The sequence below is a fragment of the Erinaceus europaeus genome, chromosome X, assembly GCF_950295315.1.
Source record: "Erinaceus europaeus chromosome X, mEriEur2.1, whole genome shotgun sequence".
NCBI classification, from domain to species: domain Eukaryota; kingdom Metazoa; phylum Chordata; class Mammalia; order Eulipotyphla; family Erinaceidae; genus Erinaceus; species Erinaceus europaeus.
The window spans coordinates 43,273,171-43,300,304 of NC_080185.1; the positions used below are offsets into that span (position 1 = coordinate 43,273,171).

At 45.2% G+C, this 27,134-nt stretch overlaps 1 protein-coding gene across 1 annotated transcript in view; it reads right to left on the reverse strand.

The window, feature by feature from the left end:
* The window catches only part of IL13RA1 (interleukin 13 receptor subunit alpha 1), an 86,854-nt gene extending 64,637 nt beyond the window's left edge, over positions 1–22,217 (reverse strand). The window contains exons 1-5 of the mRNA XM_060182653.1: positions 21,790–22,217; positions 21,476–21,593; positions 20,989–21,122; positions 20,075–20,142; positions 9,491–9,633 (exon numbers count right to left, since the gene is read on the reverse strand). Coding sequence (XP_060038636.1) covers positions 9,491–9,633; positions 20,075–20,142; positions 20,989–21,122; positions 21,476–21,593; positions 21,790–22,217 — 891 coding nt within the window. The remainder of the gene's footprint in view (positions 1–9,490; positions 9,634–20,074; positions 20,143–20,988; positions 21,123–21,475; positions 21,594–21,789) is intronic.
* Between the last annotated feature and the right edge of the window lie 4,917 nt (positions 22,218–27,134).

Below are 27,134 nucleotides of genomic sequence, written 5' to 3' on the forward strand. Positions count from 1 at the left end.
CATTTTTTCCCTTGTCATAACTTGGCTGGGGGGTGTGCTACTGGCCAAGGAGGTGACACAGTAGATAAAGTATTAAACTCTCAAATATGAGGTCCCGAGTTTGATCTCTACCATCACACGTGCCAGAGTGATGCTCCGGTTTTCTCTCTCTTATAAATAAACAAATAAATAAATAAACCTAATGAGCTTGATATTTGTTATTAAAAAATGTATAAACATCACGTCTTTTACTTACAAACCTACCAGTCTAACACATGAGATATCTTAAAACATTTATAAGGGCAAGGACCGCAGCACAAGGATCTCAGTTTGAGCTTCCAACTCTCCACCTACAGGGAGTCGCTTCAGAAGCGGTGAAGCAGATCTGCAGGTGTCTATCTTTCTCTCCTCCTCTCTGTCTTCCCCTCCTCTCTCCATTTCTCTCTGTCCTATTCAACAACAACAGCAATAACAATAACAATGGGGAAAAGATGGCCACCAGGAGCAGTGGAATCATAGTGCAGGCATCGAGCCTCAGCGATAACTCTGGAGGCAAAAAAAATTATATATATTACAGTAAGACTATCAAAACACAGTTCCTCTGCTGCTCATGGGAATCCTGGCTGAGGCTGCAGCAGGACCTGCCATGCTGTTGCTGACCAGAGAATATGAACACATGGGGCTGAACTTTTGATAATTAACTCATGGACTTATGGGCCTAGATTATTCTTACCTGCATATGATTAAGAGCAAGGTAAATGGAGGTCTTCAATGAATTTAGGAATTCTGATCAACTTCAAGGAAAGGAAGTGAAGAAGGGAGGCCCAAAGGTTAAAGAGACTAACTCCCAAACATCTTCCCATACTGTTGACTCATTCTGACAGTTTCACATACACATGCACATACACATTCTCAGGGCTGCTGCTGTAGGCACCGAGTCTACCATGATATGATTCCAAAAAGGTAAATGAGCTTTGGGACAGTGAAATAGCTCATTTGGATAGTGTGCTGCTGATGCCATGTGTGCAACCCAGGTTCAAGCCCCTCACCCCCACCACAGTGAAGAAAGCTTTGGTGCACACGCCCTCTGCCCTCTCCCCCCTTCCTCCCTCCCTCCCTCTCTCTCTCTCTCTCTCTAAATATATATCTATATATCTATATGTATATCTAAATCTGTATCTATATGTATATCTCTATCTCTGTATGTATATCTAAATCTATATCTATATGTATATCTATAGGTATATGTATATCTATATGTATATCTAAATCTATATATGTATATCTAAATCTATATCTATATGTATATCTAAATCTATATCTATATGTATATCTAAATTTATATCTATATATATGTATATCTCTATCTATATGTATATCTCTATCTCTATATGTATATCTATATCTATATGTATATCTATTATCTATATCTATATCTAAATCTATATCTATATGTATATCTATATATATCTATTATCTATATTAGATGAGCCTTTTGGGGCTACAGAAGGTCAGCTTACAGACTTTAATCACAAATCTGACTGTTACATCTTAGAAGAATGAGATTATATCACACTTAACAGAAAAACAAAAATCAGAATCTCCCAAGGTGACGGAATTGGAATTATTACGCATGGAACTGCCTTTAATCAGAGTTGCAAGGAGTTTCCTGTTTTGCAATAGCTTCTGCCTCACATTGGAGTTAGAATTTCCTTTTAAATACGTGCCAATAGCCATGAAGGCAAAAGCTTCTTACAGTTATATCTTTCTTTTTTTTTCAAATATTTATTTTATTTATTTATTCCCTTTTGTTGCCCTTGTTGTTTTATTGTTGTAGTTATTATTGTTGTCATCGTTGTTGGATAGGACAGAGAGAAATGGAGAGAGGAGGGGAAGACAGAGAGGAGGAGAGAAAGATAGACACCTGCAGACCTGCTTCACCGCCTGTGAAGCGACTCCCCTGCAGGTGGGGAGCCAGGGTTCGAACCGGGATCCTTATGCCGCTCCTTGTGCTTTGCGCCACCTGCGCTTAACCCACTGCGCTACAGCCCGACTCCCCAGTTCTATCTTTCTACCACTCCAAGGGGCTCAACCATCACTTCATGTTCCTGCTGCCAGCTATGCTTGATGACAACTGTGAGGTACCCCCTCCCCAAATGGGGACATAAGGATAGGATACCCTTTTGAGGGGTTACTAACAGATCAACAAGTAATGAACAAAATCACTGTACAGAGACAGGACAGTTCTCAGGCCTGGGCAAAACAATACTCTGAATAAAAGAGCTGGTTGATCATCTCTGAAAACACAGAAAAAAAAGTGCAAGTTGTGGTCCGGGAGGTGGCACAGGACCTAAAGCATAAGACTTTCAAGCATGAGGTCCCGAGTTTGATCCCCAGTAGCACATGTACCACAGTGATGTCTGGTTCTCTCTCCCCTTCCTCTTCTTTCTCATTAATAAATAAGTAAAATCTCTAAAAAAAAAAAAAAAAAAAAAAGAAGTGCAGCAAGAATCTGTCAGGGGATAACAAATAAAAAGAGAGAGGGTGATGTAGTTTCAAGGCCACAGAGGCTTGGGGGTGGTAGTGGTGGTGATGGTGGTGGTTGTGTTGGTGGTGTTGGTGGTGGTGGTGGTGTGTGTGTGTCTGTTTATCAGAGCCCTGGCTTATGGTTCTGAGGATTATTTTTGTTCCAGCAGCAAAACCCTCAGTGTGCCTCCCAACTTTATATAACTGAGGGCATTTTCACAACTATTTCTTGGTCCCTTGGCAAGAAACCTATACATCCTGAGACTTTTTTTTAAGATTTATTTTATTTATTTATTTTTATTTATTCAGAAAGATAGAAGGAGAGAGAGAAAGAACCAGACATCACTCTGGTACATGTGCTACCAGGGATTAAACTCTGGACCTCATACTTGAGAGTCCAATGCTTTATCCACTGCGTCATCTCCTGGACCACACATCCTATGACTTTCCATATAGTTTCCACCCACAGAGATGGGACACACCAATGTGCCAGCAAGAGGCTTGCCAGAATGTTCCACCTCTCCAGTTCTCATGACAATGGAGCAAACCCTTGAGAGATGACTATGTCCTCAGGAGAGAAGTTTTTCAGCCTATGAAGCTGAGGTCCAGTCCCAGGATCTTGTAAATGTCACCAGCCTCACAGCCTTACTAAGTACAAGTCCTAGACTTGCCTGAGGGGCCATACTGATCAGAGGGTCACTGACAATTCTCACTGGGAAGTTGGATTTACCCTTGGAAGACCTGAGGTGGAGATATGTCTGGTTAAATGACATAAATCAGAATCATCATGCAAAAAACCCAGTTCTATCTTCTTTTCTTCTGCTACCAGGTTTATTTTTGGGGCTTGGTGCCTACATGACAAATCCACCATTTTCGGTGGCCATTTTTAAATAGTGCTTTGAGAGGCAGAGAGAGAGAGGGAAAAGGGAAGGGGGATCAGAGGGGGAGGGAGAGGGAGAGAGAAGGAGGGAGAAGGAGGGAGGGAGGAGGAGGAAGAGAATGAGAGAGAGAGAGAGAGAAGTATCACTGTATCAAATTGCCCCTACATGTCGGGAAGCCCCCCTGCTCCATCCTCCATTGCTGACACTATCACCTATTTACATAATCATTGTTTTGCCTGATCTATCTTCTTTCTACCTCGAGATCCACCCTGCCTGCAGGTGTTAATTAATCCCACCAGTTAAAACCATCACAATAGTTGCTACGGATGCTTCCACCTTCCCAGCATGCCTTTTGCCTCTCTCCACCCCCTTTCCTAGCCATGTCCATTTCTAACTCGCCACTTCCGGTTTTATGCCATAAAACCCACTTCTGTTCCTGGTTTCACTTTCTTTTCTCTCCCACATCCTAACCTGGAGAAGGGCTGGCGTGCACAACGGGAGACGGCCATTGCAGTTTGGTGCCACAAAGCCTAACCCACTATGCTCACGCCCGACTCTGGGGCCCTGCATCAATAAAGAATTGTATTACCACGCTGCCACGAGTCCCTGGATCCTCTCTCCTGCCCGCGAAGATAGCCCGGCACTGCAGATGGAGACGGGGGCTTGGACTCAGGCTGCTGCACATAGTGAGGCACACTCTGCCAGGTGTACCACCATACAGCCAGTTCTCTTATTATATTAGATACTGTTCCAGTGGGAGGGTTGAGTTTGACTGTTAAAAGATCCTTGCAGTGATGGATTTCTTTCACTAAAAACATACTTTAGAACCCAGATCAAAACTTCATTTTGTGGGTTATATAGATTAGTAAAATAACTTAGAAAGATCAAATAAGGCTGGGGAGACAGAATAATGGTTCAGTAAGGCACTTTCACGACTGAGGCTCCAGTGTTCCAGATTTAATCTGCAACACTACACGCAAGAACTGAGCAGTGCTCTGGGGTCTCTCTCTCCCTATCTATCTATCTATCTATCTATCTATCTATCTATCTATCTATCTCCATCTCCCTCTCTCCCTCATTGCCTCCCTCCCTCCCTTCCTCCCTCTCTCCATCTTCCTGCCTGTCGTCTCTCTCATTAATTTTTTTATTATTTTTTAAAAGGAAGAAAGATCAAAGAATGGACAGGGGAAGATAAGTTGTTTTTTTACAGATCTCATTCAAAGTTCAACTTTAATCATACTGAATTCACATTAAAGTAGTAGGAACCTTCCTTTATTGATAGAGAAACAGAAACATATGAGAGTGATACAGAGAGAACGAGAAACACCTGCAGCACTACCCTGCCATTCATGAAGTTTCCCTTCTGTAGGTGGAGGGTGAGGGCTTGAAATCAATTACCAGTAGTAAAGACCAGGTCCAAGTGCACCTCTATCAGACAAGGAACAAAATCCCTTGCAGCAGAGCTGGATAAAATCTGTGTGATGGCTCTCACGTGACTTTCTCAACTGTGGTGAGTCATTCCACTGGTAGTTGCCTGATGGTGCTATGCTCCACCCCTCAGGGAATCTGGCTTCCTTTGAAAACTTATCAGACACCAAGGCCAAAGTCCTGAACTGATCCTTCCCCCTGAGGGCCAATGTTCATTTAGTTGGATGATACTTTTCCCTATTCCAGATTCCTTTGAGGGTGGGGATCAACTCTAGCATAACCCTCTCCCTCTCTGGCTGCCTGGACTGAATAATAGCCTTCTAACTTATGTGCCTAGTGAGACTCTCCTGGCACTTGTTAGTGAACGATATCTGAGGTCTGATGTCAGAGCCTACTATTGGCAAGACAGTGGGACTAGCCACTTGAGATCACTGTTGATTGTTTTTCAATCATCTATATGAATCTTTGGCTCTTATCTCAGTGCAGTCTGAAGACAGAAAATAACTTCAAAGTTAGTGAGATAGGTCACCAGGCAGGATAGTGCCTTGCCATATATGTAGCTCAGGTTCAGGCCTTGACACTACATGGGGGTGGTGCCACGGTGCTAGGGGAAACCCCGGTGCTGAAGAATGGAAAACAAAAGTGAGAGCCACCAAAATTAGCTTGTTTGGAGAGTGTGCTACTTTGCCAGATGCACACCCAGGTTTGAGTCCACAACTCTGAAGGAAACTTCAGTGCTAAACTTCAGTTATCTCTCTCTCTCTCTCTCTTCCCTATTCCTCCTCCTCTGCCTCCTTCTCTTCCCCTCTGTCTCTCTCTGTATCTTTGTCTCTCTCTCCATCTCTGTTTCTATCAAGAGGGAGAGAGAGAGAGAGAGAGAGAGAGAGAGAGAGAGAAAACCTCATCTTGGCAGTGGTGAAATCACATATTTACAAGGTCCTGGCTTTGCCAAAAGAAGAAAATGACCTCAAGAGTTTCAATTATCAACCAGGGACCTTTCGATGTTCGCTTACACCCCTTCATATGTACAAACCACCATGAAGGGTGTGTTTCAGAGGATGTATCTACCCCTAGTTTTGTCTGACGATGTTGGTGCTGCATCCCATCTGAAGCACAGAAAGAGGGAAGGAAATCACTTGTCACTCATTCCGCACCTGGAGATCATTAACTTCCAAGGGTCAAGATAGGCAACGTCTTCTGACTGGCAGGACAACCCATGCTTATCCTAAGTGCAGGACTGATCATCACCACTCTCAAATGACAGGAATCAATGAACAGACCATGGTCAGAGTTCGCCCTTGAGGGTCTCCATCTGGTCTCTTCAGGGGCAACACAGATGGAACGCAATTAAAGGAGGATATGAAACTGACAACTTCATATGGCTCAACTCGACAGTGACAGTCATAATAATAAAAGCCAACAATTATTCAAAGCTCACTCTTTGCCAGGTGCCTTAGGACCATCATCACCTTGAATACACATTTCATTTCCAGGAAGTAGGCAGAGTTAAAAGCATTTCTTCCAGGGCTGGATGGCAGCACACCTTGTTGAGCATACACATTGCCATGTGCAAAGACCCAGATTTAAGCCCCCACTCCCCACCCACAGACAGAAGCTTCATGAGGTCTGCAGGTATCTCTCTCCCTTTCTATCTCCCCTATCAATTTTTCTCTGTCCTACCACATAAAATAGACAGGCGGCGGGAGAAGCAAAGAAATGCCACCACGAGCAGTGGATTCATAGTAATAGCACTGAGCCCTAGCAACAACCATGTTTGCAATTAAAAAAAAAAAAAAGAAAGAAAGAAAAGCTCTCTTTGCTATAGCATTTTGCAAACATTTAGGAGGAAAGGAGTTCAGAGAGGCTGAGTAACTTGCCTAATGCCAGACAAATTGAAAAAGGGAAGGGGATCAAATTTCTAACTTAATTCACTCTCCTTTCATTGCCTCCTCAGGCTCCTTTTCAGTCAAAACTCCTGTAAGCGGCTGAGAAACTGACCCTCTTTTGTAGGTCTAAAGCTTCAACTTGTCAACCTCACGGTGTCTTAGGTATGTCTAAGAGACTTTGAAAAGAGGCCTGTGCAGACGTTCCACCTTCTACATCCCACAATGACCTTGGATCCATATTCCCAGAGGGATAAAGAATAGGAAAGCTATCAAGGGAGGGGATGGGATATGGATATCTGGTGGTGGGAATTGTGTGGAGTTGTACCCCTCTTATCCTATGGTTTTGTCAGTGTTTCCTTTTTATAAAAAAGAAGAAGGAGGAGGAGGAGGAGGAGAAGAAGAAGAAGAAGGATGAGGAGGAGGATGAGGTGGAGGAGGACAACAGAGTAAAAATAAAACAAAAAAAAAGAAAGAAAAATAACATTTGATGTAGTAATTCCATTTCTGAGTCTATATTGAAGGGATTAAATCACTATCTCAAGAAAAAAAAAGAAAAGAGGTCTATGGGAAGAAAAGGGGACCTCTTCTCAGGATTTCGATTTGATGCAATTCTTGCATCATCTAACCACAGAGAGAGGCTTTGAGAAACTGTTCTGAGAAGCTCACCATTAGGCGAGTTTGCCGTTGTGCAAACATGTACGCATGTAAACACAGAAAGCTACACAGTACAGCCAGGTGAGTTCACCACAGCACTGGCCCCCCCCTGAGTGAAACTTCCCAAATTAGCTACATGACTCCAGACTTCTTCGGCTCATGAAGTAGTTATGAAGTAGTTATTAAAAGTCCTTAGCCAGGGAGTTGGGTGGTAGCACAGTGGGTTAAACGCACGTGGCATGAAGCACAAGGACTGGCATAAAGGATCCCAGTTTAAGCCCCCGGCTCCCCACCTGCAGGGGAGTCACTTCACAAGCAGTGAAGCAGGTCTGCAGGTGTCTATTTTTCTCTCCTCGTGTCTTACCTCCTCTCTCCATGTCTCTCTGTTCTAGACAACAGCAGTAACAACAATAATAACTACAACAACAATTTAAAAAAGGGCAACTAAAGGGAAAATAAATATTTGTAAAAAAGAAGAAGTCCTTAGCCAGAATTTCTCAAGGTAGAATGTACTGACAGAACCTGTCAGCAAGGCTTCAAATGCCTGAGACCCCTCCTTCAGAATAAGAGGAAGATGATTGGGGGGGTGGGGGGAGGGAACTGTATTACTCAAGCCTGGCTTCTAGAAATGTGACAAGCTTCCTCCCTGAGTGCTCCTCTGTTCAAACACAAATGCTTCTGGTTCACCTTAATTCTTCCTGGATTCACACCTTATCAGAAGGACAAGGACGCTGAGGAGTTTAGCTGCAGTCACTGAGCCACTGAGCTGTCACACGCCATCTAGAACCTGGTTATCAAGATTCTTTGTGCCACCAAGATTGCTCAAACACAGCAATTTCACAACTCAATGATGCAACGTACTGTCGCTGTTGACAACTTGTCATTCCTCAAAATCCTGGACTAAAGCAACCCCGAAATCCTCTCCCCCAAAACACACACACACACACACACACACACACACACACACACACACACACACACACACACACACTGAAAGAAGGTAGAAAGCTATAAAACATTTAGACCTGAGGCTCTGGAGAATGTGCCATTTCAAACAGTCTACCAACCCAATAAAGACCAAGAGAAAGGTCCACTGAGTAGGATGATCATAAAATACCTAACATAAGCCACTCTCCGCACCAACAAACATTTACTTCAATTGACTGGCTACACTTGTCTGCCAAGGATGCCTGTTTTCCTCACTCAGGAAACCCAGTCAATCCCACCTACATGTGATAGTCTCACTTTCCATGTGGCCATGTACTCTTGTTGCGCTGATTTATGTTTGTTTGTTTATTTGTTTGTTTTTCTTCCAGGGATATCACCAGGGCTCAAGTGCCTGCACTACAAATCTGCTGCTCCTGTGGCCATTTTTATTTTTTGTCTGATTGGACAGAGAGAACTTGAGAGGAGAGGGGAAAACAGAAGGAGAGAGAAAGATAAGACACCTGCAGCCCTGCTTCACTTCTTGTGAAGCAAGCTTCCTGCAGGTGGGGAGCCAGGAGCTCGAACCAGGATCCTTGCATGAGTCCTTGTGCTTCTTAGTATGTGGGGTTAACACGCTACGCCACCACCACCACCCCCGTTTTTTTCATGTATACATGCTGGTTAGATGAGCAAGGTAATGAATGGGAAAACTCCCTGAGAAAGTGGGTGTGTTAATGGATACACTTGGCCACAGGCACAAGCGTAGGAACCGATTTGAACATTATCCATGAGTAAAGAGGTAATGCCATTAGGTGGTGTTCTGTCAAAGCAACCTTAATTGCACTTAACTTGCAGAGGAATAGTGAGGGATATGTTTCAAAAACTAAATTTTGTCAATGGTGCTTCTCTACTTTTCCCACTTAAAAGCTGGATATAGCCCCAAATAAAATCTCCACTCTGAAGAAAGATGAGAAATTGTTCTTATAAGCAGCCCAGGAGGTGGTTCAGTAAATCAAGCTTTGGATTCTCATGCCTGGGGTTCCAAGTTTGACCCCCAGGACTGCATGTGGCAGAGAGATTCTCTGGTTCCCTCCTTCTCTCTGTCACTCGGTAATCAATACAGTTTTCAAGATGGGTTTACTTTATTCTTTGTCGAGACCTACAGTGTTCACTTCACCTCATCTATGCAGTATGTTCCAGAATACTTACCTTTTCCTGGTTCTTGTCAAAATTGGTCACATAGGATAGGTTGCAGTTTGGGCTGACCCCTTCAGGAGGATTCCAGGTCCATATGATCGTGCAGAGGTTTTCCACGAAGACACTCAAATTTGTCACAGGTGGAGGGGGGGTTCCTGTTCAAACCACGCATATAAATACAATTATCACCACCATTCAGGCTGTTCATTAAGTTCTTTTGTCCACCTCCTGGAGGCCAACACCATCACCATTCAATTAATATCATCTAACGAGGAGAGGATGGGCGGTGGGGCATCCAGCTGAGTACACACACTACCATGTATGAGGACCTGGGTTCAAGCCCCAGCTCCCCACCTGAAGGGGGAAGTTTCACGAGTGATGAAGCAGGTCTTCAGGTTTGTCTCTTTCACTCTCCCTCTCTATCTCCTTCTCCCCTCTCAAATAAAATAAAGGAACAAAAAAGGGGGGGAGTAGCTACCAGCGATAACCCTGGTGGCAATAACATTTTTTTAAAAAAAACATAAGATAATAAAATACAAACATCTGACATCAGTAGGGCAGGCACCTGGTCTAAGTGTTCACCACAATTCTGTCCCCTGGCCCTTTCCCACTTCCTCAAAGATACAAGTTATGGACAGCTTTATCTTAGAGCCCAGGTGCCCAGGCACAAGGACAGTGAGACACTAGCCTTGGTCTATCAGGAGTAGGAAATGGGTACAAGCCTAAACAGTGTGGTTCCAAGGGCCACAGTCTTAACTACTTCCTGTGCTGGGAGCCCAGGGAATTCCAAACAGCTTTGATGCCTGTTTTCTTCCTGCAGGACAGTGGGAGTGTGGGGTGGGTTCCCTCCTCTTGGAATCCACATCTCCCTCAAGACAAACAGCCCTGGTGGGGAAACTCAGGCGGCTCATCTTTCATTGTGCTTGTTAATGTGACCTCATCATTGCTTTTTTTTTTAATACATAAATTTTCCAAAGAAGTACTGAGAAAGAGCCCAACCAACCCCTGCTGCTCCCCTGGGGTCTGACACTAAACAGCTGGAATTATAATTTGGACAATTCTGAACAGGGAAGGGAAGAAGGAGAAACTGTGAACCAGTTTCATGATGATGATGATGATGATGACGACGACGATGATAATAATAATAACGATAATAAATGTGTTTTATTTAGAGGAAACCCATCACTATCTCCACCAAATATTTTGCCTTCAGGGTTATCACTGGGGCTCGGTGCCAGCACTATGAATCCACTGCTCCTGGAGGCCATTTTTCTATTGTTGTTGTTGCTGTTATTGTTATTGTTGTTGCTGCTGTTATTGTTGTTGGATAAGACAGAAATTGAGAGAGGAGGGGGAGATAGATAGATAGATAGATAGATAGATAGATAGATAGATAGATGAGAGAACAGACACCTGCAGATCTGCTTTACCGCTTGTGAAGCTACTCCCCTGCAGGTGGGGAGCCAGGGGATTGAACTGGGATCCTTATACTGAACCTGGTGCACTACCACCCAGCCCCCATAAATCAATTTTTTAAATATATATATATTTTATTTGATACAGCAGAGAGAAATTGAGAGGGAAGAGGACAGAGAAGAAGAGATAAAGAGACACCTGCAGACCTGCTTCACAGCTTGTAAAGCTCTCTCCCTGCAGATGGTGGCCAAGGGCTTGAATCCAGGTCTTTGTGCATGGTAATAATAGGCACTCAGCCAGGTGTGCCACTACCTGGCCCTACTACCTTGATTATTTTGGACCCAGCTCTAAGACTTAAGAAAGGAATTGACATGTTTCTACCAAGTTCAGAGACATACATGGGTGAGGAGGAGAGATAAGAGACATCACTTCGAAATTTCCTAAGAACTTCTGAGACCAAGACTATCAAAAAAACTACCCTTGGAAAATAGGTGAGGATTATACAGGAATTCTCTGTTGTGTCCTTACTACTATCCCATAGAGCTCAAGCACACTCCCCAAAGAGAGTTTAAGGAAACAGTCTGAGCAATGCTCTGACTTTCTGAAGCACCAGGTTTAGTCATTATGAATTACATTTAAGACTAGAGCCCTAATGGTTTATCAAATGAACTCATTTTTGATTTTCATCACCGGGTTTTACCACTCCAAGCTGACTTTTCGAGAAAGAGAGAGAGAGAGAGAGAGAGAAAGACAGCATAGCACCGAAGCTTCAGTCAGTATTGCAGCACCAATTCAGGTCCAAGCCGAGGACAAAGCAAATGCACTATTCAAGTGACCTATCTTGCTGGCTCTCAAACGAGTGCTATTTTGTACCCTAACCAGTACTTTGGAGTGCACTGAACCTCTTGCAGAACATCAGTACTTATACTAGTACCTTGTTGTTTCACTGAACCAGAAATTCCATTTGTCCCAAAACATCACCCCCGACCCCAGGTAACACAGTTGGGAGTTTGCCTGATAATTTTATAGGTAGCAGTCTGCAAAAGCCACACTTTTTTTTTACACTTTTTTTTATATACCAGAGCCCTGCTTCGCTCTGGCTTATGGTGGTATAGGAGAATCAAACCTGGGACCCTTAAGTCTCAGGCATGAGAGTCTGTTTGTGTAACCACTATGCTGTCTCCCTCATCCATTATACTCCCTCATCCCTCCTGAACCATTCCCTTCAGCGCACCCTCCAAGCCCGCCACTTGGCCTGACAAGTGGTAAAGCAATGTATTTTTTTTTTCTTTAGGATTACCTGGAAAACAAAATTCAAGGTCAAGCACATTCTATTTAAACAGACTAAATGCCTCCGTTAAAAGATGAAGCACCTGGAGCTGGAAGAAGGCTGTAGTTTTAGCCTCGAGTTTTTAATTGGTCATTGAAATAGTGGCCTGCTATTAAGAACTTTTACTTATTAGGAGGTGAGAATGAAATTTACATACTGCAATTTACAAAATTGTGGAGCAGGCAACATTCTTAGAAAAAACATGGCCACAGATATTTCTAGTTAAAGAAATAATCTACTAATTATTTTATTTTATTTTTCCCTTTTGTTGCCCTTGTTTACCATCGTCGTTGTTGTTGTTATTGTTGTCGTTGTTGTTGAATAGGACAGAGAGAAATGGAGAGGAGGGAAGGCAGAGGAGGGAAGGCAGAGATGAGCAGAGAAAGATAGACACCTGCAGACCTGCTTTCACTGCCTGTGAAGTGAACTCTTGCAGGTGGGGAGCAGGGGACTCGAACCAGGATCCTGATGGCGGTCCTTGTGCTTTGCGCCATGTGGGCTTAACCCGCTGCACCACCGCCCGACTCCCAATCTACTCATTTTTATTGGGGGGGAGTTTCACAGGTTAAATACTGAGCCAACTGTAGGCAGTATTTCAAATCAAATTTATTTTTCTATTTAGAAGCAAGTATCCAGGAAAATCTGAGATTCTAAAATAGTAGCTATAAAACCTTGGGGTCTTATTGCATGAAGATGGAAAAGGATCTACTTTGTGAGTATTCTGCAGAGAACTTTCATGGGGAAATAGAGATTGTACCCACATGTCAACAACTGCTCTGTACATCATTTGCCCCCAATAAAAAATTATAAAAAGTTTAAAAAATAGTTTTAGAGGTTTGTTTATGTATTCATTTAGATAGGACAGAGAGAAACTGACGAGAGGAGAAAGAAGAAGAAAGAGAGGGAGGGAGGAAGGGAGGGATGCATTCCTACAGCACTGCTTCACCACTCACGAAGCTTCACCCCTGCAGGTGAGGAGTGGGGGACCTGAATCTCATCCTTGCACATGGCAACGTGTACACTCTACTGGATGCGCATCAGCCAGCCCCCAAAGCTACATTCTTGACATTCACTTCGAAGCTCTTTCCCGGACTATCCTATTATTAGCTTTGGGGGGGGCGCCTTGAGGGATGCCAGGGGGTGAACCCAGGATCTTATACATGTGAATGTACCACTGAGCTACAGGCCCAGCTCTTTCTTACCATTAACATTTCCACAAGAAAGAATAAAGGCCCAGCTGAGGAGGAGTACCACTCCCTGCAGGATGAGACCTTCTGGAAGCAGGGAATCCTTATTTCACAGCTTTACAGCCCAGCTAGTGCCAGGGGGTCCACCATCTCAGGCCTTAATGCCACTTTTATGTGGTGTAAGGGTTCAAACCTGGGCCTCACACAAAGGAAGGGATGCACCTTACCCACAAAATAATTTTACTTTAGAGGCAGAGAGACAGAGAGAGAGACTGAGACTACAGCACCAAAAACTTCCTTCAATGCAGTGGGGACAAGGTTTGAACTTGGGCCACACACATGACGAAACAGAATAAGATTTAAGCGAGCTATTTCACTGGCCCACCAATGCTCTTTTTGAAGATGAATCGTTTGGCAAGTGTGGAGTTTCTAGTGAAGATCTTTGTCAGGCTGGGAGTATGGATCAACCTGCCAAAGGCTATGTCCATCAGAGAAGCAGTTACAGAAGCCAGACCTTCTACCTTCTGCACTTCATAATGATCCTGGATCCACACTCCCAGAGGGATAAAGAAGAGGGAAGCTTCCAATGGAGGGGATGAGATTTGGAACTCTGGTGGTGGGAAATGTGTGGAATTGTACTCCTCTTATCCAAATGATTTGTTGACCATAAATAAATCAATAACAATTTAAAACAAAATAATAAATAAATAAACAAACAAACAAACATTTGCCCAGGGTCAGGTGGTGGCTCACTTGTTAAGAGTACATAGTTTAGGGAGCTGATTAAATGCTTATGTTGCCATGTACAAGGACCCATATTCAAGCCCCTGGTCCCCACCGGCAGAAAGGAAGCTTCTGAACAGTGGGGCAGTAATGCAGATGTAACCCTCCCCTTCTCTCTCCCTTTCTCTCCCCCATCCCTCTCCATTGCCCTTTCCTCTCATTTTATCTCTGTGTTATCACATAAAGTATAAAAATGCACAGTTTACTACAGAGAAGGACGTGGGTTTAAGCCCCTGGTCCTCACCTGCAGGGGGAAGCTTCATGAGTGATGGAGAGGTGCTTCGGGTGTCTAATTCTTCTCTCTGTCTCTCTTGCTCACTCTCTGTATATTAATATATATATATATATATATATATATATATGCCTCTTATACTCTGTCAAAATGAAAGAAAAAGGGAAAAAATAATGGCAACCAGGAACAGTGAAGATACGCAGACACCAAGTCCTTATGATAAAGTTGGTGATCAAAGAAAAGAAAAATGCCTCTGGTGGCCTAGGAGGTGGCTAGAGCTTCTGACTTAAAAGTATGAGGTCTCTTCCGGTTATCTCTATCAGGAACAACAAAACAGACCCCCTTTGTGGGGCCCTCAACCTGGATCAACAATGGTAGAGAATGTTCCATCCTCTGAAGGGAGGATGGACAACATACTCTATGCTACACCTGAGGAAGAAGGGTCGATTCTGGGGCAGCATGGAATGTTCCTACTCATGACCACAGAATGTGAGCTCAGATCTAGAGGGATGTAGAGGTCACACAGGCTCCTAAGCTAATTATGGGCCACAGATCACATCAAATTGATGGGGTTTACAGTCAACAATATTTATACCCCTTTCCCATATTAGGGAGCTACTCTCTTCCCTGATGCAGCTTTCTGGTCCTTTTCCCAGGCATGACATCATCTCCCCAGACAATAATTAGGATTCACCTGCATATAATATTTCAGGCTCAGGCAAAAAAATAAAAATAAAAATAAAAACACTAGTATATCTACAGGTCCTTTTAAATATAACTAAAATATGCCTACTAGCTATCTACAAAATGGAGGACTCCCCAACGCTTCACCTGCACTATTCCAGCCTTTAGGTCCATGATTGTCCAACAATTTGTTTGGCTTTGTAAATTAACTCTCTTTTCAGCTACCAGGTTCCAGATGCTAGCAGGATGCGACCAGACTTCCCTGGACAGACAACCCCACCAATGTGCCTTGGAGCTCTGCTTCTCCAGAGCCCTTGCCCACTAGGGAAAGAGAGAGACAGGATGGGAGTATGGATCGACCTGTCAACACCCATGTTCAGCGGGGAAGCAGTTACAGAAGACAGACCTTCAACCTTCTGCATCCCACAATGATCTTGGGTCCATACTCCCAGAGGGTTAAAGAGTAGGGAAGCTGTCAGGGGAGGGGTTGGTGTATGGAGGTCTGGTGGTGAGAATTGTGTGAAGCTGTACCCCTCTTATCCTATGGTTTTGTCAATGTTTCCTTTGTATAAATAAAAAAAGAGTATGAGGTCTCAAGTTCAATCCCTCGCATTATACACGGTTCTCTCCCTTTCTGTCATATAAACAAATAAACGATAGGTAGACAGACAGAAAGACAGTGTTCCTCCCCTAGCATTATACACGGTTCTCTTCCTTTCTGTCATATAAACAAATAAATGATAGGTAGACAAACAGACAGTGTTCCTACCACTAGCATTATACACGGTTCTCTTCCTTTCTGTTATATAAACAAATGAATGATAGGTAGACAGACAGACAGATGACAGACAGACAATGTTCCTACTAAACACTAGTCTCTACTTTAGGACCATCTGCCCTCCTCTGCACTTTACAGAACCATCGCGCAGCAGAAACCCAGGAGAACGGTTGCAAAACTCATTGGTATCACCATCACACAGACCTCTCACACCAAGGTTAAAGATTAAAAAAAAAAACACACACCTATTTAAACTTCACATAAACCATAGCTCAAATTCCCAGGTGAGTTTAGACCTTCTTTTTAAAATTCTATTTGGTGACTCCTGTATTTTAACAGACTGCCTTTTCCCAGTCTCTCAAAAGGACTTCATCCCTCCCCCCCCCTCCCCCACCCCCACCACACACACACACACACACACACACACACACACACACACACACACACACACTCCATTTGTTCTGAAGTGTCCTTCTAAAAGACATTTTAGGCTGCTTGTGGCTGTCTACTATCCTTACTGTTTTCCTGTGACTCTTTTCTGTTCTGCACAGCTGGAGCTTTTGTCCCCTCAGTTACAAAGCAGGAAGCAATCCCAGAGCAGCTAGGCAGCTGCCATCCTGGCCAGAAGCCCCCCCCCCCCCTGCACCATTTGCCTAATGCTTCCTTCCATTTTTTTCTTGAGATTTTTCTCCTTTCTATAATTCAAAACTCATACACTCATTCTTTAAATATAAATCTACACTATTGACAAGACAAGCAAATGCATGTGTGTGTGTGTGTGTGTGTGTGTGTGTGTGTGTGTGTGTGTAGTAGGCCCAGACAGGCATATAAATAAGTGGAGACTGCTATTTTTGCACAGGTATTTAGCGGGTCCTCTATGTAAGACATATATTTTCAATAAGCTCCATGCAGTGACTAAGAGCCTGGACCAGCCTGCCTGATTCACAGCCCAGACCTGTCACACACTAGCTTGCAAATGACTTCACTTCTTTCTGCCTCCATTTTTCTCAGCTATAACGTAACAACAATAATAGTAGCCTACTGAAAAAAGTTTATGTCTCAGTGGGTAGGGTACATGCCTTGCCATGCTTGTGGCCTCGCCATGATATGGGAGGTACCATGGCACCAGAGAAAAGTCAGTGGTGGCATAGTGCCTCTCCCTCTCTCCATTTCTCTGTATGATAAAATGGCTTCTCCATCTCTCCCCGTGAATGAAAAAGTGGACCAGAGGCAATGAAAGAAAGCACACACGCACCAGACCCTGGTCCTGTAAAACAAAATAATGAATTAATTAAAAATAAAGTTATGAGGATTAAATGAGCTAATACAGATAAAATGCTAAGCACAGTGCCAGACATGGGCAAGAGATATATAAATGCTGGTTATTTGCTGTCTTTCTTTTCAAGAGATAAAACAGTTCTAAATAGCCGCTTTGATTTCTTATGGAAATGATCTGTGCTAATCACCTTTGAGACATAACAGGTACACTATTTGGATAGTTGGAGGCTTTTTTTTTTCTTCATTAGGCATCTAATTCCAACCATTTGTAGGGGCTGATCCCTGATTGAAGGACTCTGTAGATCCCTCAGGCTGTCCGAAACAAAATCCAGTGCTTCTTAGGAACCAACCAGAATGGTGTCCTTCTGAGAAGTAAGGCTTGATTCTTAGCTAAGAGACTGTTTGCTTGTTTGCTTATTTGTTTGTTTGTCTGTCTGTTTGTTTTTTCCCCTCCTGATCAATGGCAAGAGCTGGCAGGGGGCATGCAGATTTTGGGGGGAAAGTACAGGAAATCACAAGAGTTACAGATGAGTCATCATTCATCTCCTTCCCTCCTACCCCTCAATCATCAACCTCTGTTTCTCACTTGCAACATGTCTCTTAATCACAATGATCATTCCAGTGTGCTCTTGGGGTGGGGGGAACCCCACTGATCATGGCCCTAGACAAGAGTGCTTCATTGACAACTTTTTAAAATGTATTTATTTATTTATTTATTTATTATAGGATAAAGAAATTGAGATGGGAAGGGAAGTTAGAGAGGGGGGAAAGACAGATACTTGCAGCCCTACTTCACTACTTGTGAAGCTTTCCCCATGCAGATGGGGTCCAGGGGCTTGAACCTGGGTCCTTGTGCACTGTAATGTGTGCATTTAACCAGGTATGCTATTAGCTGGCCCTGCACTCATACCTCTTTTGTTTGTGTGTTCAATGTCTTGTTGGGGAGCAGGGAAGATAGAACAGTGGTTCTGCAAAAAGACTTTTATTCCTGAGGCTTTAAGGTCCCAGGTTCAATCCCCAGCACCACCATAAGTTTGAGGTAAGCAGTGCTCTGGTCTCTCTTTCCCCCCGCTCTTTCACTAAAATAATAAAGTACACATTTTTTTCAATTGCCTCCAGGGTTATCACTGAAGCTCAGTGATGAATCCACCATGTCTGGTGGTCAGTCATTTCCTTCCTTCCTTCCTACCTTCCTTCCTTCCTCCCTTTTCTTTTCTGCCTCCAGGGTTATCACAGGGGCTCAGTGCTGGCACTACAAATCTACTGGTCCGGGCAGCCATTTTTTCCTTTTTTTTTTTTTTTTTTCCTATTCTAGTTGATAGGACAGACAGAAATTCAGAAGGAAGGAGGAGGAGACAGAGAAGGATAGAGACAGACAGACACGCAGTACTTGTTTCAGTGCTCCTGAAACTTGCCCCCTGGAGGCAGGGATGGTAATATGTGCACTTAATCAGGTACACCACTGCCGGACCCAATCCAATATATTTTAATGTCTTGGTGGGAATGAACCCAGAGTTTTGCACATAAGCAATACTAGTGACCCAGTTTTTATTGTTTATTTGTGGGGGAGGATCACTGCTCCCCCATACATGGAGTTCCCTAGATGTTGTCCTGGGTGTGATGTCAGAGCTCAAAGCCAAGGCCTAGAGCATGGGAAGGCATGCATTCTACCCACTGAACTGTTTCCTGAACCCCCACAGTTCATCTTTCTGGTGGAGACCCTCTGAACTATGCTTTTGCTCCTATGCGCCCCCTGCTGGAAGGACCTTCCTCACTTACTTCAATTCCACTCACCCTCAAGGTCTAGCCCAGTTCAGACTCTTCCATGGAAACTTCCAGCCCTGGCAGTATCCTCTCTCCCCTGCATGCCTATAACATTCATTGTTTGAAACACTGGAGTTTGACATTAAGAAAGCAAGCTTCCAATTCTTGCCATTTGCCTTCCAATACATGACTGGTGCAGACAGCCACAGGCCCTTCCCGTTCCTCTTGAAGAGGCTCAAGCTCTTCTTCCAGCTGAGGGTGCTCCCCACGGCTTCTCCAGAGAGAGGTGATGAAGCCAGTGGTTAAAAGTCAGCCTTCTAGAATAAGGCTGTGCCAGGACTAGAAACCTGTCCCTTCTAAGGGGGGGAGCGGCTTGGCTTGGCTTCCCTGTGCTTTCTCTCTCTGCTCACTTTAGGGCATTTGGCTTTAAGGCCAGGTGGTGGTACACCTGTTTGAACTCACACATTACAGTGCACACGGGCCCAGGTTCAAGTCCCCAGACCACACCTGCAGTGGGGAAACTTCACAAGTGGTGAAACAGGGCTACAGGTGTCTCTCTTTCCCTCCCTCCCTGTCCCTTTTCTCTCTCAATGTCTGTCTGTAACCGAAATAAATAGTAAAATCTTTGGCACCCTTGCACTGAGCAAGTCACTTGGTCAAGGACTGTTGATTGCTTTCTGTGGTCATACATCCAACTGGCTACACTGTGAATTCCATACACCCTGGGAAGCTATAAAAAAAAAAAAAAAAAAAAAAAAACAACACAACTTGCTCTCTGGAGAGCAGTTTGGAATGAAGGCTGCATCTCTCAGAAGGCGTACCTGTACAAAATGGCACTGACACTAGCACAACACCTGCAGGCTAGGTTGTGTGTGCATGGAAACTGACATGAGTAGCCAGGGAAGTGGCTAAGTGGGGAGGGCAATGCTTTGTAAGCCTGAAGCCCTGGGTTCGAACCATGGTACCACCTCTGGCAGAATGGTGCTCTTCTGTCTCTCTGCCCCTCCCAGAATAAATGGATCAAGATTCAAAACAATAGGAAATGGGATAGCAAGGGTGAAAGAACTAGAGCACATCCAGCATAGAATAAACACCACCTAAATGTTAGTGGTTATGACGAAGGCATCCCACAGAAAGGGTTTACCAACCTCCAGAATACTAAACCAAGCTGGTAGCTGAAATGTGTTTATAAATACTCCCACGATCAGGATGCTGGAAAGGCCATTAGGACTAATGGACTTCAACCTTCTGCTTTTGCATATGAGAAAACTCCCCCGCCCCAAGAGGAAATGACTGTCCCAGAGTCCTACAGCTGGTAAATGTCACCCCACTCAAACTCAAGTCCCCTGATTCTTTTTTCCCCTCCCTTAACCAGACCTCAAGTCAATCTGATCAGCGTTTCTAATGGGGAAAAAAGAAAAACACTTCTGTCTTCTGTGCAATGAAGAACCACTGTGACAAAATGGATTAAGCTGGGGGTTGCCCATATCTTCTGGAAGGCCAGTTGTTATTTCAGGTGTGTGTGGGAGGGGATCTGTGGGAGGGGAGGCAACAGAGCAGCACTGTTGGCAATCAAGCCACAGCTCAGTGACCCTAGGCCAGTCCTGTACCTGCTCTGGACTGTAGTATGCCACCCCCTTCTTGACTGTGCCAGTTGAATCGCACCAATTTTACAAGAGACACCTTGGGGGTAGGACGACGACTAAGGGGTACACCTTAGGCTGCTAAAGCAACCAAGAGAGCAGAGCCTGACTCACTAAAATCCAAGACAGACAGTCAGTGACCCCAAACTTCAACTGCCCCTGTAGGGAACTTAAGTGCCTCACTTTGTAATGAGGTACAGCACACCCCATCTAAACCTGAGTTTTCTTCCTCCAGTATCCTAGTCAGTTCTCTATCTGACATTCCTATTGCTGACTTTTTTTTTAATTCTTCTCTCTAACTCTGCCAGTAGCACAGAAGGGCTCAGAGGGCAGGGGTAGGATACGTTTCTCACCACTATACATTCTGCCTCTCGCACAATGCCTGCCTGGCACAGAGCTGATGGTTTACATTTACATTTTGGTGACTGAGTCAATGGGGCACATCAAGGTTTCCTGATCAACATTTTCACTGCGGGGTAACCAGCACAATACACTGGCCGAGAAACAACCAGAAAACCCTGGTCGTCGGTGTTGATGTGACAGCAAAACCTGAAAAAGAAAAGGGAGAGGGGGGAAAGAGAAAAAGGAAAAGAAGGGTCTGGAGAGACAATATAATGGTTTTGTGAAAGACCTTCATGCCTGAAACTCAGAGGTCCCAGGTTTAATCCTAGGTATCACTATAAGCCAGAGGTGAGCAGGGCTCTGGTGTCACTCTCTCCTTCTCTGGGAGTGTGGGTGTGGGTGTGTTTTAATTTGGAAGTACGATCGATCATCATCTAAAATGTCCAAAAGGTCACACATGCCAGGAGCTGTCCGAGATGAAGTTAACTCCCAGACTTTTAACAGTTAAGTACTCTGTTGATTAACTGTGAGTCGCCACCCAGGGCGAGTGAGGAGCATACTTTGAGAGACCCTTTTTCAATTGTTGCAACTTGTCCGTAAATCGAAAATGATTCCACAACATAAAGGTTATTAAAAGGGCATTCGCCCGGATGCTGCTCCACGTTTCCCAACGGACTTCTGCCAAGCCAGAGGAGTGTGTGATCCTTATGTCCATAGTCCACAAGAATTGGGATCTTTAGAGGGTCCCCCTCCAACTCCAACCTCGCTGGACTGACGCGTGCTCGCAAAATGTCCTAGAGCATTCCTGGCTCCCTCAGACATGGGTCACCATCCCAGCTGGCTTTTGCCACTCCCCCCGGCCCCCAAGGGATACCTGACCCCCGAGAACCCTCTCTTGGGCTTGCTTGCAAACGTCGGAACCCCGACCTGTGCAGGGTTGGTTTCAGTCTTATGCCCAAGCGCCAAGGTTTCTCCGACGTTTCCCAATGGCGCAAGTCCTTGTCCTGTTCCGTCTCCGTCACACCCCCGCCCGGGATCTGGGAAAGGACCGCCGCTCCGGGGTCTCCCACGTCTAACCTGGCTCAGGAGGGGCTGTGATCGCCCAGAACAAGAAGTCGAGAGGACTTGCCCACGCCTACCCCCTCCGAAGTGGTCATCCCTGCTTTGGCCCACAACCCGAAGGCGCCTAGGCAGGCAGCCATCCTGGAGTCCCCAGGGGTCGCACTCACCCGTGGGCACGGCGCCGCAGCCGGCACAAAGCAGCAGCGCCCAGAGCCCGTAGAGCCGCGCCGGCCGCTCCATGCAGCCCCTTGCCCGCCTCGGAGCCCAGCTTGGCTGGAGCGTCGGCAGTCCCCGCCTCCTTGGCTCCTTCTCCCACTTCCCGGCTCCGCCGCCCTGGAGGCTGGGGGCCGGCGCAGACGGGAAGGGCCGCCCCGCCCAGCCTAGCCTCGCCTTGCCCCGCCCCGGCCACGGGCCGCAGGTAACCCTCCCAGGAGCTTGCTGGGCAAAGGGGCGGAACCACTCAGCTCCGCGGCTCCCCAAGGTTCGCGCGCCACACCGGCCCGGACCGCCCCTCCCCAGGCGCGGCTGTCAAGGCCCCAGCCGGCCGCCCTTCCTTGAGCATGTCGCCGGCGGGGCCCATCGCCTGCACGCCCCCCGAGGTGCCAGGGGCTGAACCCTGCTGGACGCCAGGGCGGACTCAGAGGTGGAAAGAACCTTGGCCTAGGAGTCTGGGACCGCCGATCCCTCTGAGCTCTAGTTTCCTAACTCTGACTACAGGCTTAGTAACACTGGCCCGGGCTCCCTGGGGAGACTGGGAAAAGCTACTCGAGCTTGGAGGGAGCCTACCTTGTGCCAAAGCACGTAAGGGCTGTTTGAAAGCTGGACATACGCCGTGTTGAGTCGGAAAAAGCAAACCTCATGTTTAAAAAAAACTTTGGTAGGAGGCCAGATGGTAGTGCAGTGGGTTAAGTGCACATGGCGCGAATCGCAAGGACTGGCTTAAGGATCCCGGTTTGAGCCCTAGCTCCCCACCTGCAGGGGGGGGTCGCTTCACAAGCAGTGAAGCAGGTCTGCAGGCGTCTATCTTTCTCTCCCCCTCTCTGTCTTCCCCTCCTCTCTCCATCTCTCTCTCTCCTAACAATGATGACATCAATGACAATAACAATAATAACTACAACAATAAACAACAAGGGCAACAAAAGGGAAAAACTGGCCTCCAGGAGCAGTGGATTCATAGTGCAGGAGATATCCCTGGAGACAAAAATAAATAAATAAAAATGTTTTGGTTAGTTTGTATTAATGAGACAGAACTACAAAGAGAGAGATGTAGAGGAAGAAACACCAGAATACTGCTCAGCTCTGGTTTCTGGTGACACCAAGTATTGAATCTAAGATTTTGGAGCTTCAGGCATGAAAGGCTTTTACATAACCATTATGCTGTCTCCCTGGCCTGCAAACTCAACATTTTAAATGAGTCAGTGTTGCTGTTTGTATTTTCCTTTTTTAAAAGCACCTGACTAACTTCCTACATGAGTTGAAACGCAACTTAGAAAACAAAAAAAGGACTGTTTCAAACTGCCTCTAAGACTTTGGCAGCTGTGATGGTTGTCAGTGGGAGGGCTGGGCTACAGAACCTCCGTGGTGGGCACAGTGTGGAACTATAGCCTGTAATCTTATAGTCTTGTAAATAACTCTTAATCACCAATAAAAAATGACTTATAAAAAGTAATGTGGGGGCCGGGCGGTAGCACAGCGGGTTAAGTGCCCATGGCGCCAAGCGCAAGGACTGGCATATAGGATCCTGGTTTGAGCCCCCGGTTCCCACCTGCAGGGGGGTCGCTTCACAAGTGGTGAAGCAGGTCTGCAGGTGTCTATCTTTCCTCCTCTTTGTCTTCCCCTCCTCTCTCCATTTCTCTCTGTCCTATCCAACAATAATAACAACAATGATAAAAACATAAGTGCTAAAGCATGTATGCTTAAAAAAACAAACTAATGTGTCCTTCAGGACAAAATGAAACTGGAAGTGATTATGCTTAGTGAAGTAAGGAGATGAAAGACTACTGATGGTTTTGCTCAGATCTGAAATCTAGACAATTGAAACATGCACCGGCAAAAAAAAAAAAAATACAATGAAAAGGAGTAGCCAAATTATGTCTAAGATATTGTGAGAACTATGGTGGTTATCTGGGAGGGTATGGGTTATAGAACGCTGGTGGTGGGTGCAGTGTGGAACTAAACCCTTTAGTTTTATAATCTTAACGACCACTAAGACTAAAACAGACAGATAAATTAGGGTAAAAAAATATGTGTTTACACACATTGTTGGGGGGGGGACTCACACCACAACCAGCTTTCTACATGGTTTTTATTTACATGAAAGAGAAAAGGAGAGAGAGAAAGCCAGATAATCACTCTGACACAAGCAGTGCCAGAAATCAAATTCAGACGTCATGCTTGAGAGTCCAGTGTTCTAGCCACTGCACCACCTCCAGAGCTGCTCTACATTTTTTTCTATGTACAGAGAGGAAGGGAAGGGAGGGGAATGTGGGGAGGAGAGGGGTGAGGAGGGGAGGGGAGAGGAGGGGAAGACTGATGATGAGGGTTTATGAAGCCCGAGAAAGAGGGGAAAAGGAATCCCTTGTTCATCTTCTCTTACTGCTGTACCCAGTCTCCACAAGTTTTGGGGGCTTACAGCAAGAGCAGCAACGTTATTTGCTTGCAATTCTGGAGGGTAGAAGTCTCACCAAAGCTAAGGTGGCCATTCCCACAGAAAATCTGGTACCTGGTCTTTCTGAGCTTCTAGAACTTATTGACAGTTCTCAGCTGGTCACCTGCCTCTCCAGGTCAGACCTCTGCTCCAGTTGTCACTTCCCTTTTTGTCATTTCACTCCATCCTCTCCCTTTTCCATTTGTAAAAGCCCTTGTGAATACATAGGCCCTGCCAGATGATCTATAATTACCTCCCCACCTCAAAATTGGTCATTGGGATGCTGATGGGAGATGAGGGACAGCATAATAGTTCTGCAAAAGACATTCATGCCTGGGGCTCTAAGGTCCCAGATCCATCATAAGCCAGAACTGAACAGTGCTCTGCTCTCTATATGTCTTCCTATCTCATTAAAAAATAATAATGGTGGTGGGGTGGGTGGTAGCATAGTGGGTTAAGCACACATGGCATGAAGCATAAGGATCCCAGTTCAAGCCCCCAGCTCCCCACCTGTAGGGGATCACTTCGCAGGCAATGAAGCAAGTCTACAGGTGTCTATCTTTCTCTCCCCATCTTTGTTTTGCCGTCCTCTCTCCATTTCTCTCTGCCCTAGCCAACAATGACAGCAGTAACAACAACAATAATAACAACAACAATAAAAAAACAAGGGCAACAAAAGGGAAAAAATTAGTCTCCAGGAGCAATGGATTCCTAATGCATGCACTGAGCCCCAGCAATAACCCTGGAGGCAATAATAATAATAATAATATAATGATAATAATAATAATGAGGTCAGGCAGTGTTACAACCAGTAAAGCACACATGATACCATGTTCAAGAACCCAGGTTCAAGCCCTCAGTCTCCAGCTGTAGAGACTGCTGAGACAGGTGAAGCAGTGCTGCAGGTCTAGTGCTCTCTGGCTCCCTCATTCCCTCTTGATTACTGTCTCTAAGCAGTAAATCAAAAGATAATTACATATACATTAAGAAATAAAAAACAGTTTTTGAACTGGCTATCAAATCACATCTGGAGGGTCAGTTTTGCCATATAAGGCCACATGTTCAGCATCCTGGGACTGGGGCGTGAACATATAGTAGGGGGTAGTATACTGTCACCACTCCACCACCCCCCAAATAATCATGTCTGGATGGATGCTGAGACCCACTAGCTGAAGTGCATTTATTTATCTGTTTATTGCCTCCAGGGTTATCGCTGGGGTTTGGTGCCTACACTATGAATCTACTCCTTCTGGTGGCCATTTTTTTCCATTGACTAAGATAGAAATTGAGAGAGGAGGGGGAGAAAGAAGAGGGAGAGAAAAATAGAAACCTGCAGACCTGCTTCACCACTAGTGAAGCACCTCCCCGACCCCAGATTGGAAGCCAGGGGCTTGAACCAGGATTATTATATAGGCTCTTGCACTTCAAACTACGTGAGCTTAACCTGGTATGCCACCACCCGGGCCCCATTTTCTTTTCCTTTTAAGATTTTAAGATTTTGTGAGTGAGGCCAGACCACGATTTCAGCATCAAGCCATTGCCTGGGATCAAACCCAGGCCTTCATGTACACAAGTCCTACACTCTCCCACTGAGCTACCAACTCTGTAGTGATCTGAATCAGCCCATGCACTAATATAACCAGATTAGGGCTCAGGCCTGGGCAGGCATGCATCTGACCCACTGAGCTGTCTCTCCCACCCAGTTGTGAAGATTCACGGCAAAAATAATACTGATCACATGCTTGGTCTGGAGTCCAAGACTATTTTTTTTCTGTACTGGGAAAATACAGACATTGAGCAGCCCCAGTGGTAGTTCAATGCCTAGAGAGCTGTACCCTCAAGCATGAGGTCCTGAGTTTGATTCCAGCACAGCATTTGCCACAGTGATACTCTGGTTCTCTCTCTTACTCCTTCTCTCTCAGTCTTTCAAGTGAATAAATATGGGTTTACAAAAAAAAAAAGTCCTAAACATAAAGAAGGGATATGAGGAGCCAGGCTGTGTGGTGTAACTTGGTTGAGTGTACATTATTATATGCAAGGGCCCAGGTTCAAATCGCCAGTCCAGACCTGCAGGGGGAAGGCTTTGTGAGTGTTGAGACAGTACTACAGATGTTTGTATGTATCTATCTGCCAGGCTAGCTTTGCCGGAGAGAAAGACGAGGAACTCTTGGTGGCCTGGTAATACAATTCTTTATTGATGCGGATGCTCCAGAGTTGGGTGTAAGCACGGCGGGTTTAGGCCATGTGGAGCTAGCAAAATGGCCACCTCCCACTATGCATGCCAGCCCTTCTCCAGGTCTTCTCCATGTCGGGACACGGAAGAGAAAGAAGAGAGAACAAAACCAGAACAGCAGTGGGCTTTATAGGATAAACACCAGAAGTGGCAAGTCAGAAACTAAAATCTAGGAAAGGGGGTGGAGAGAGGCAAAAGGCATTCTGGGAAAGTGGAAGCATCCTTAGCAACTGTTGCGATGGTTTTAACTGAATTAGCAATACCCTGAGGGGATAAT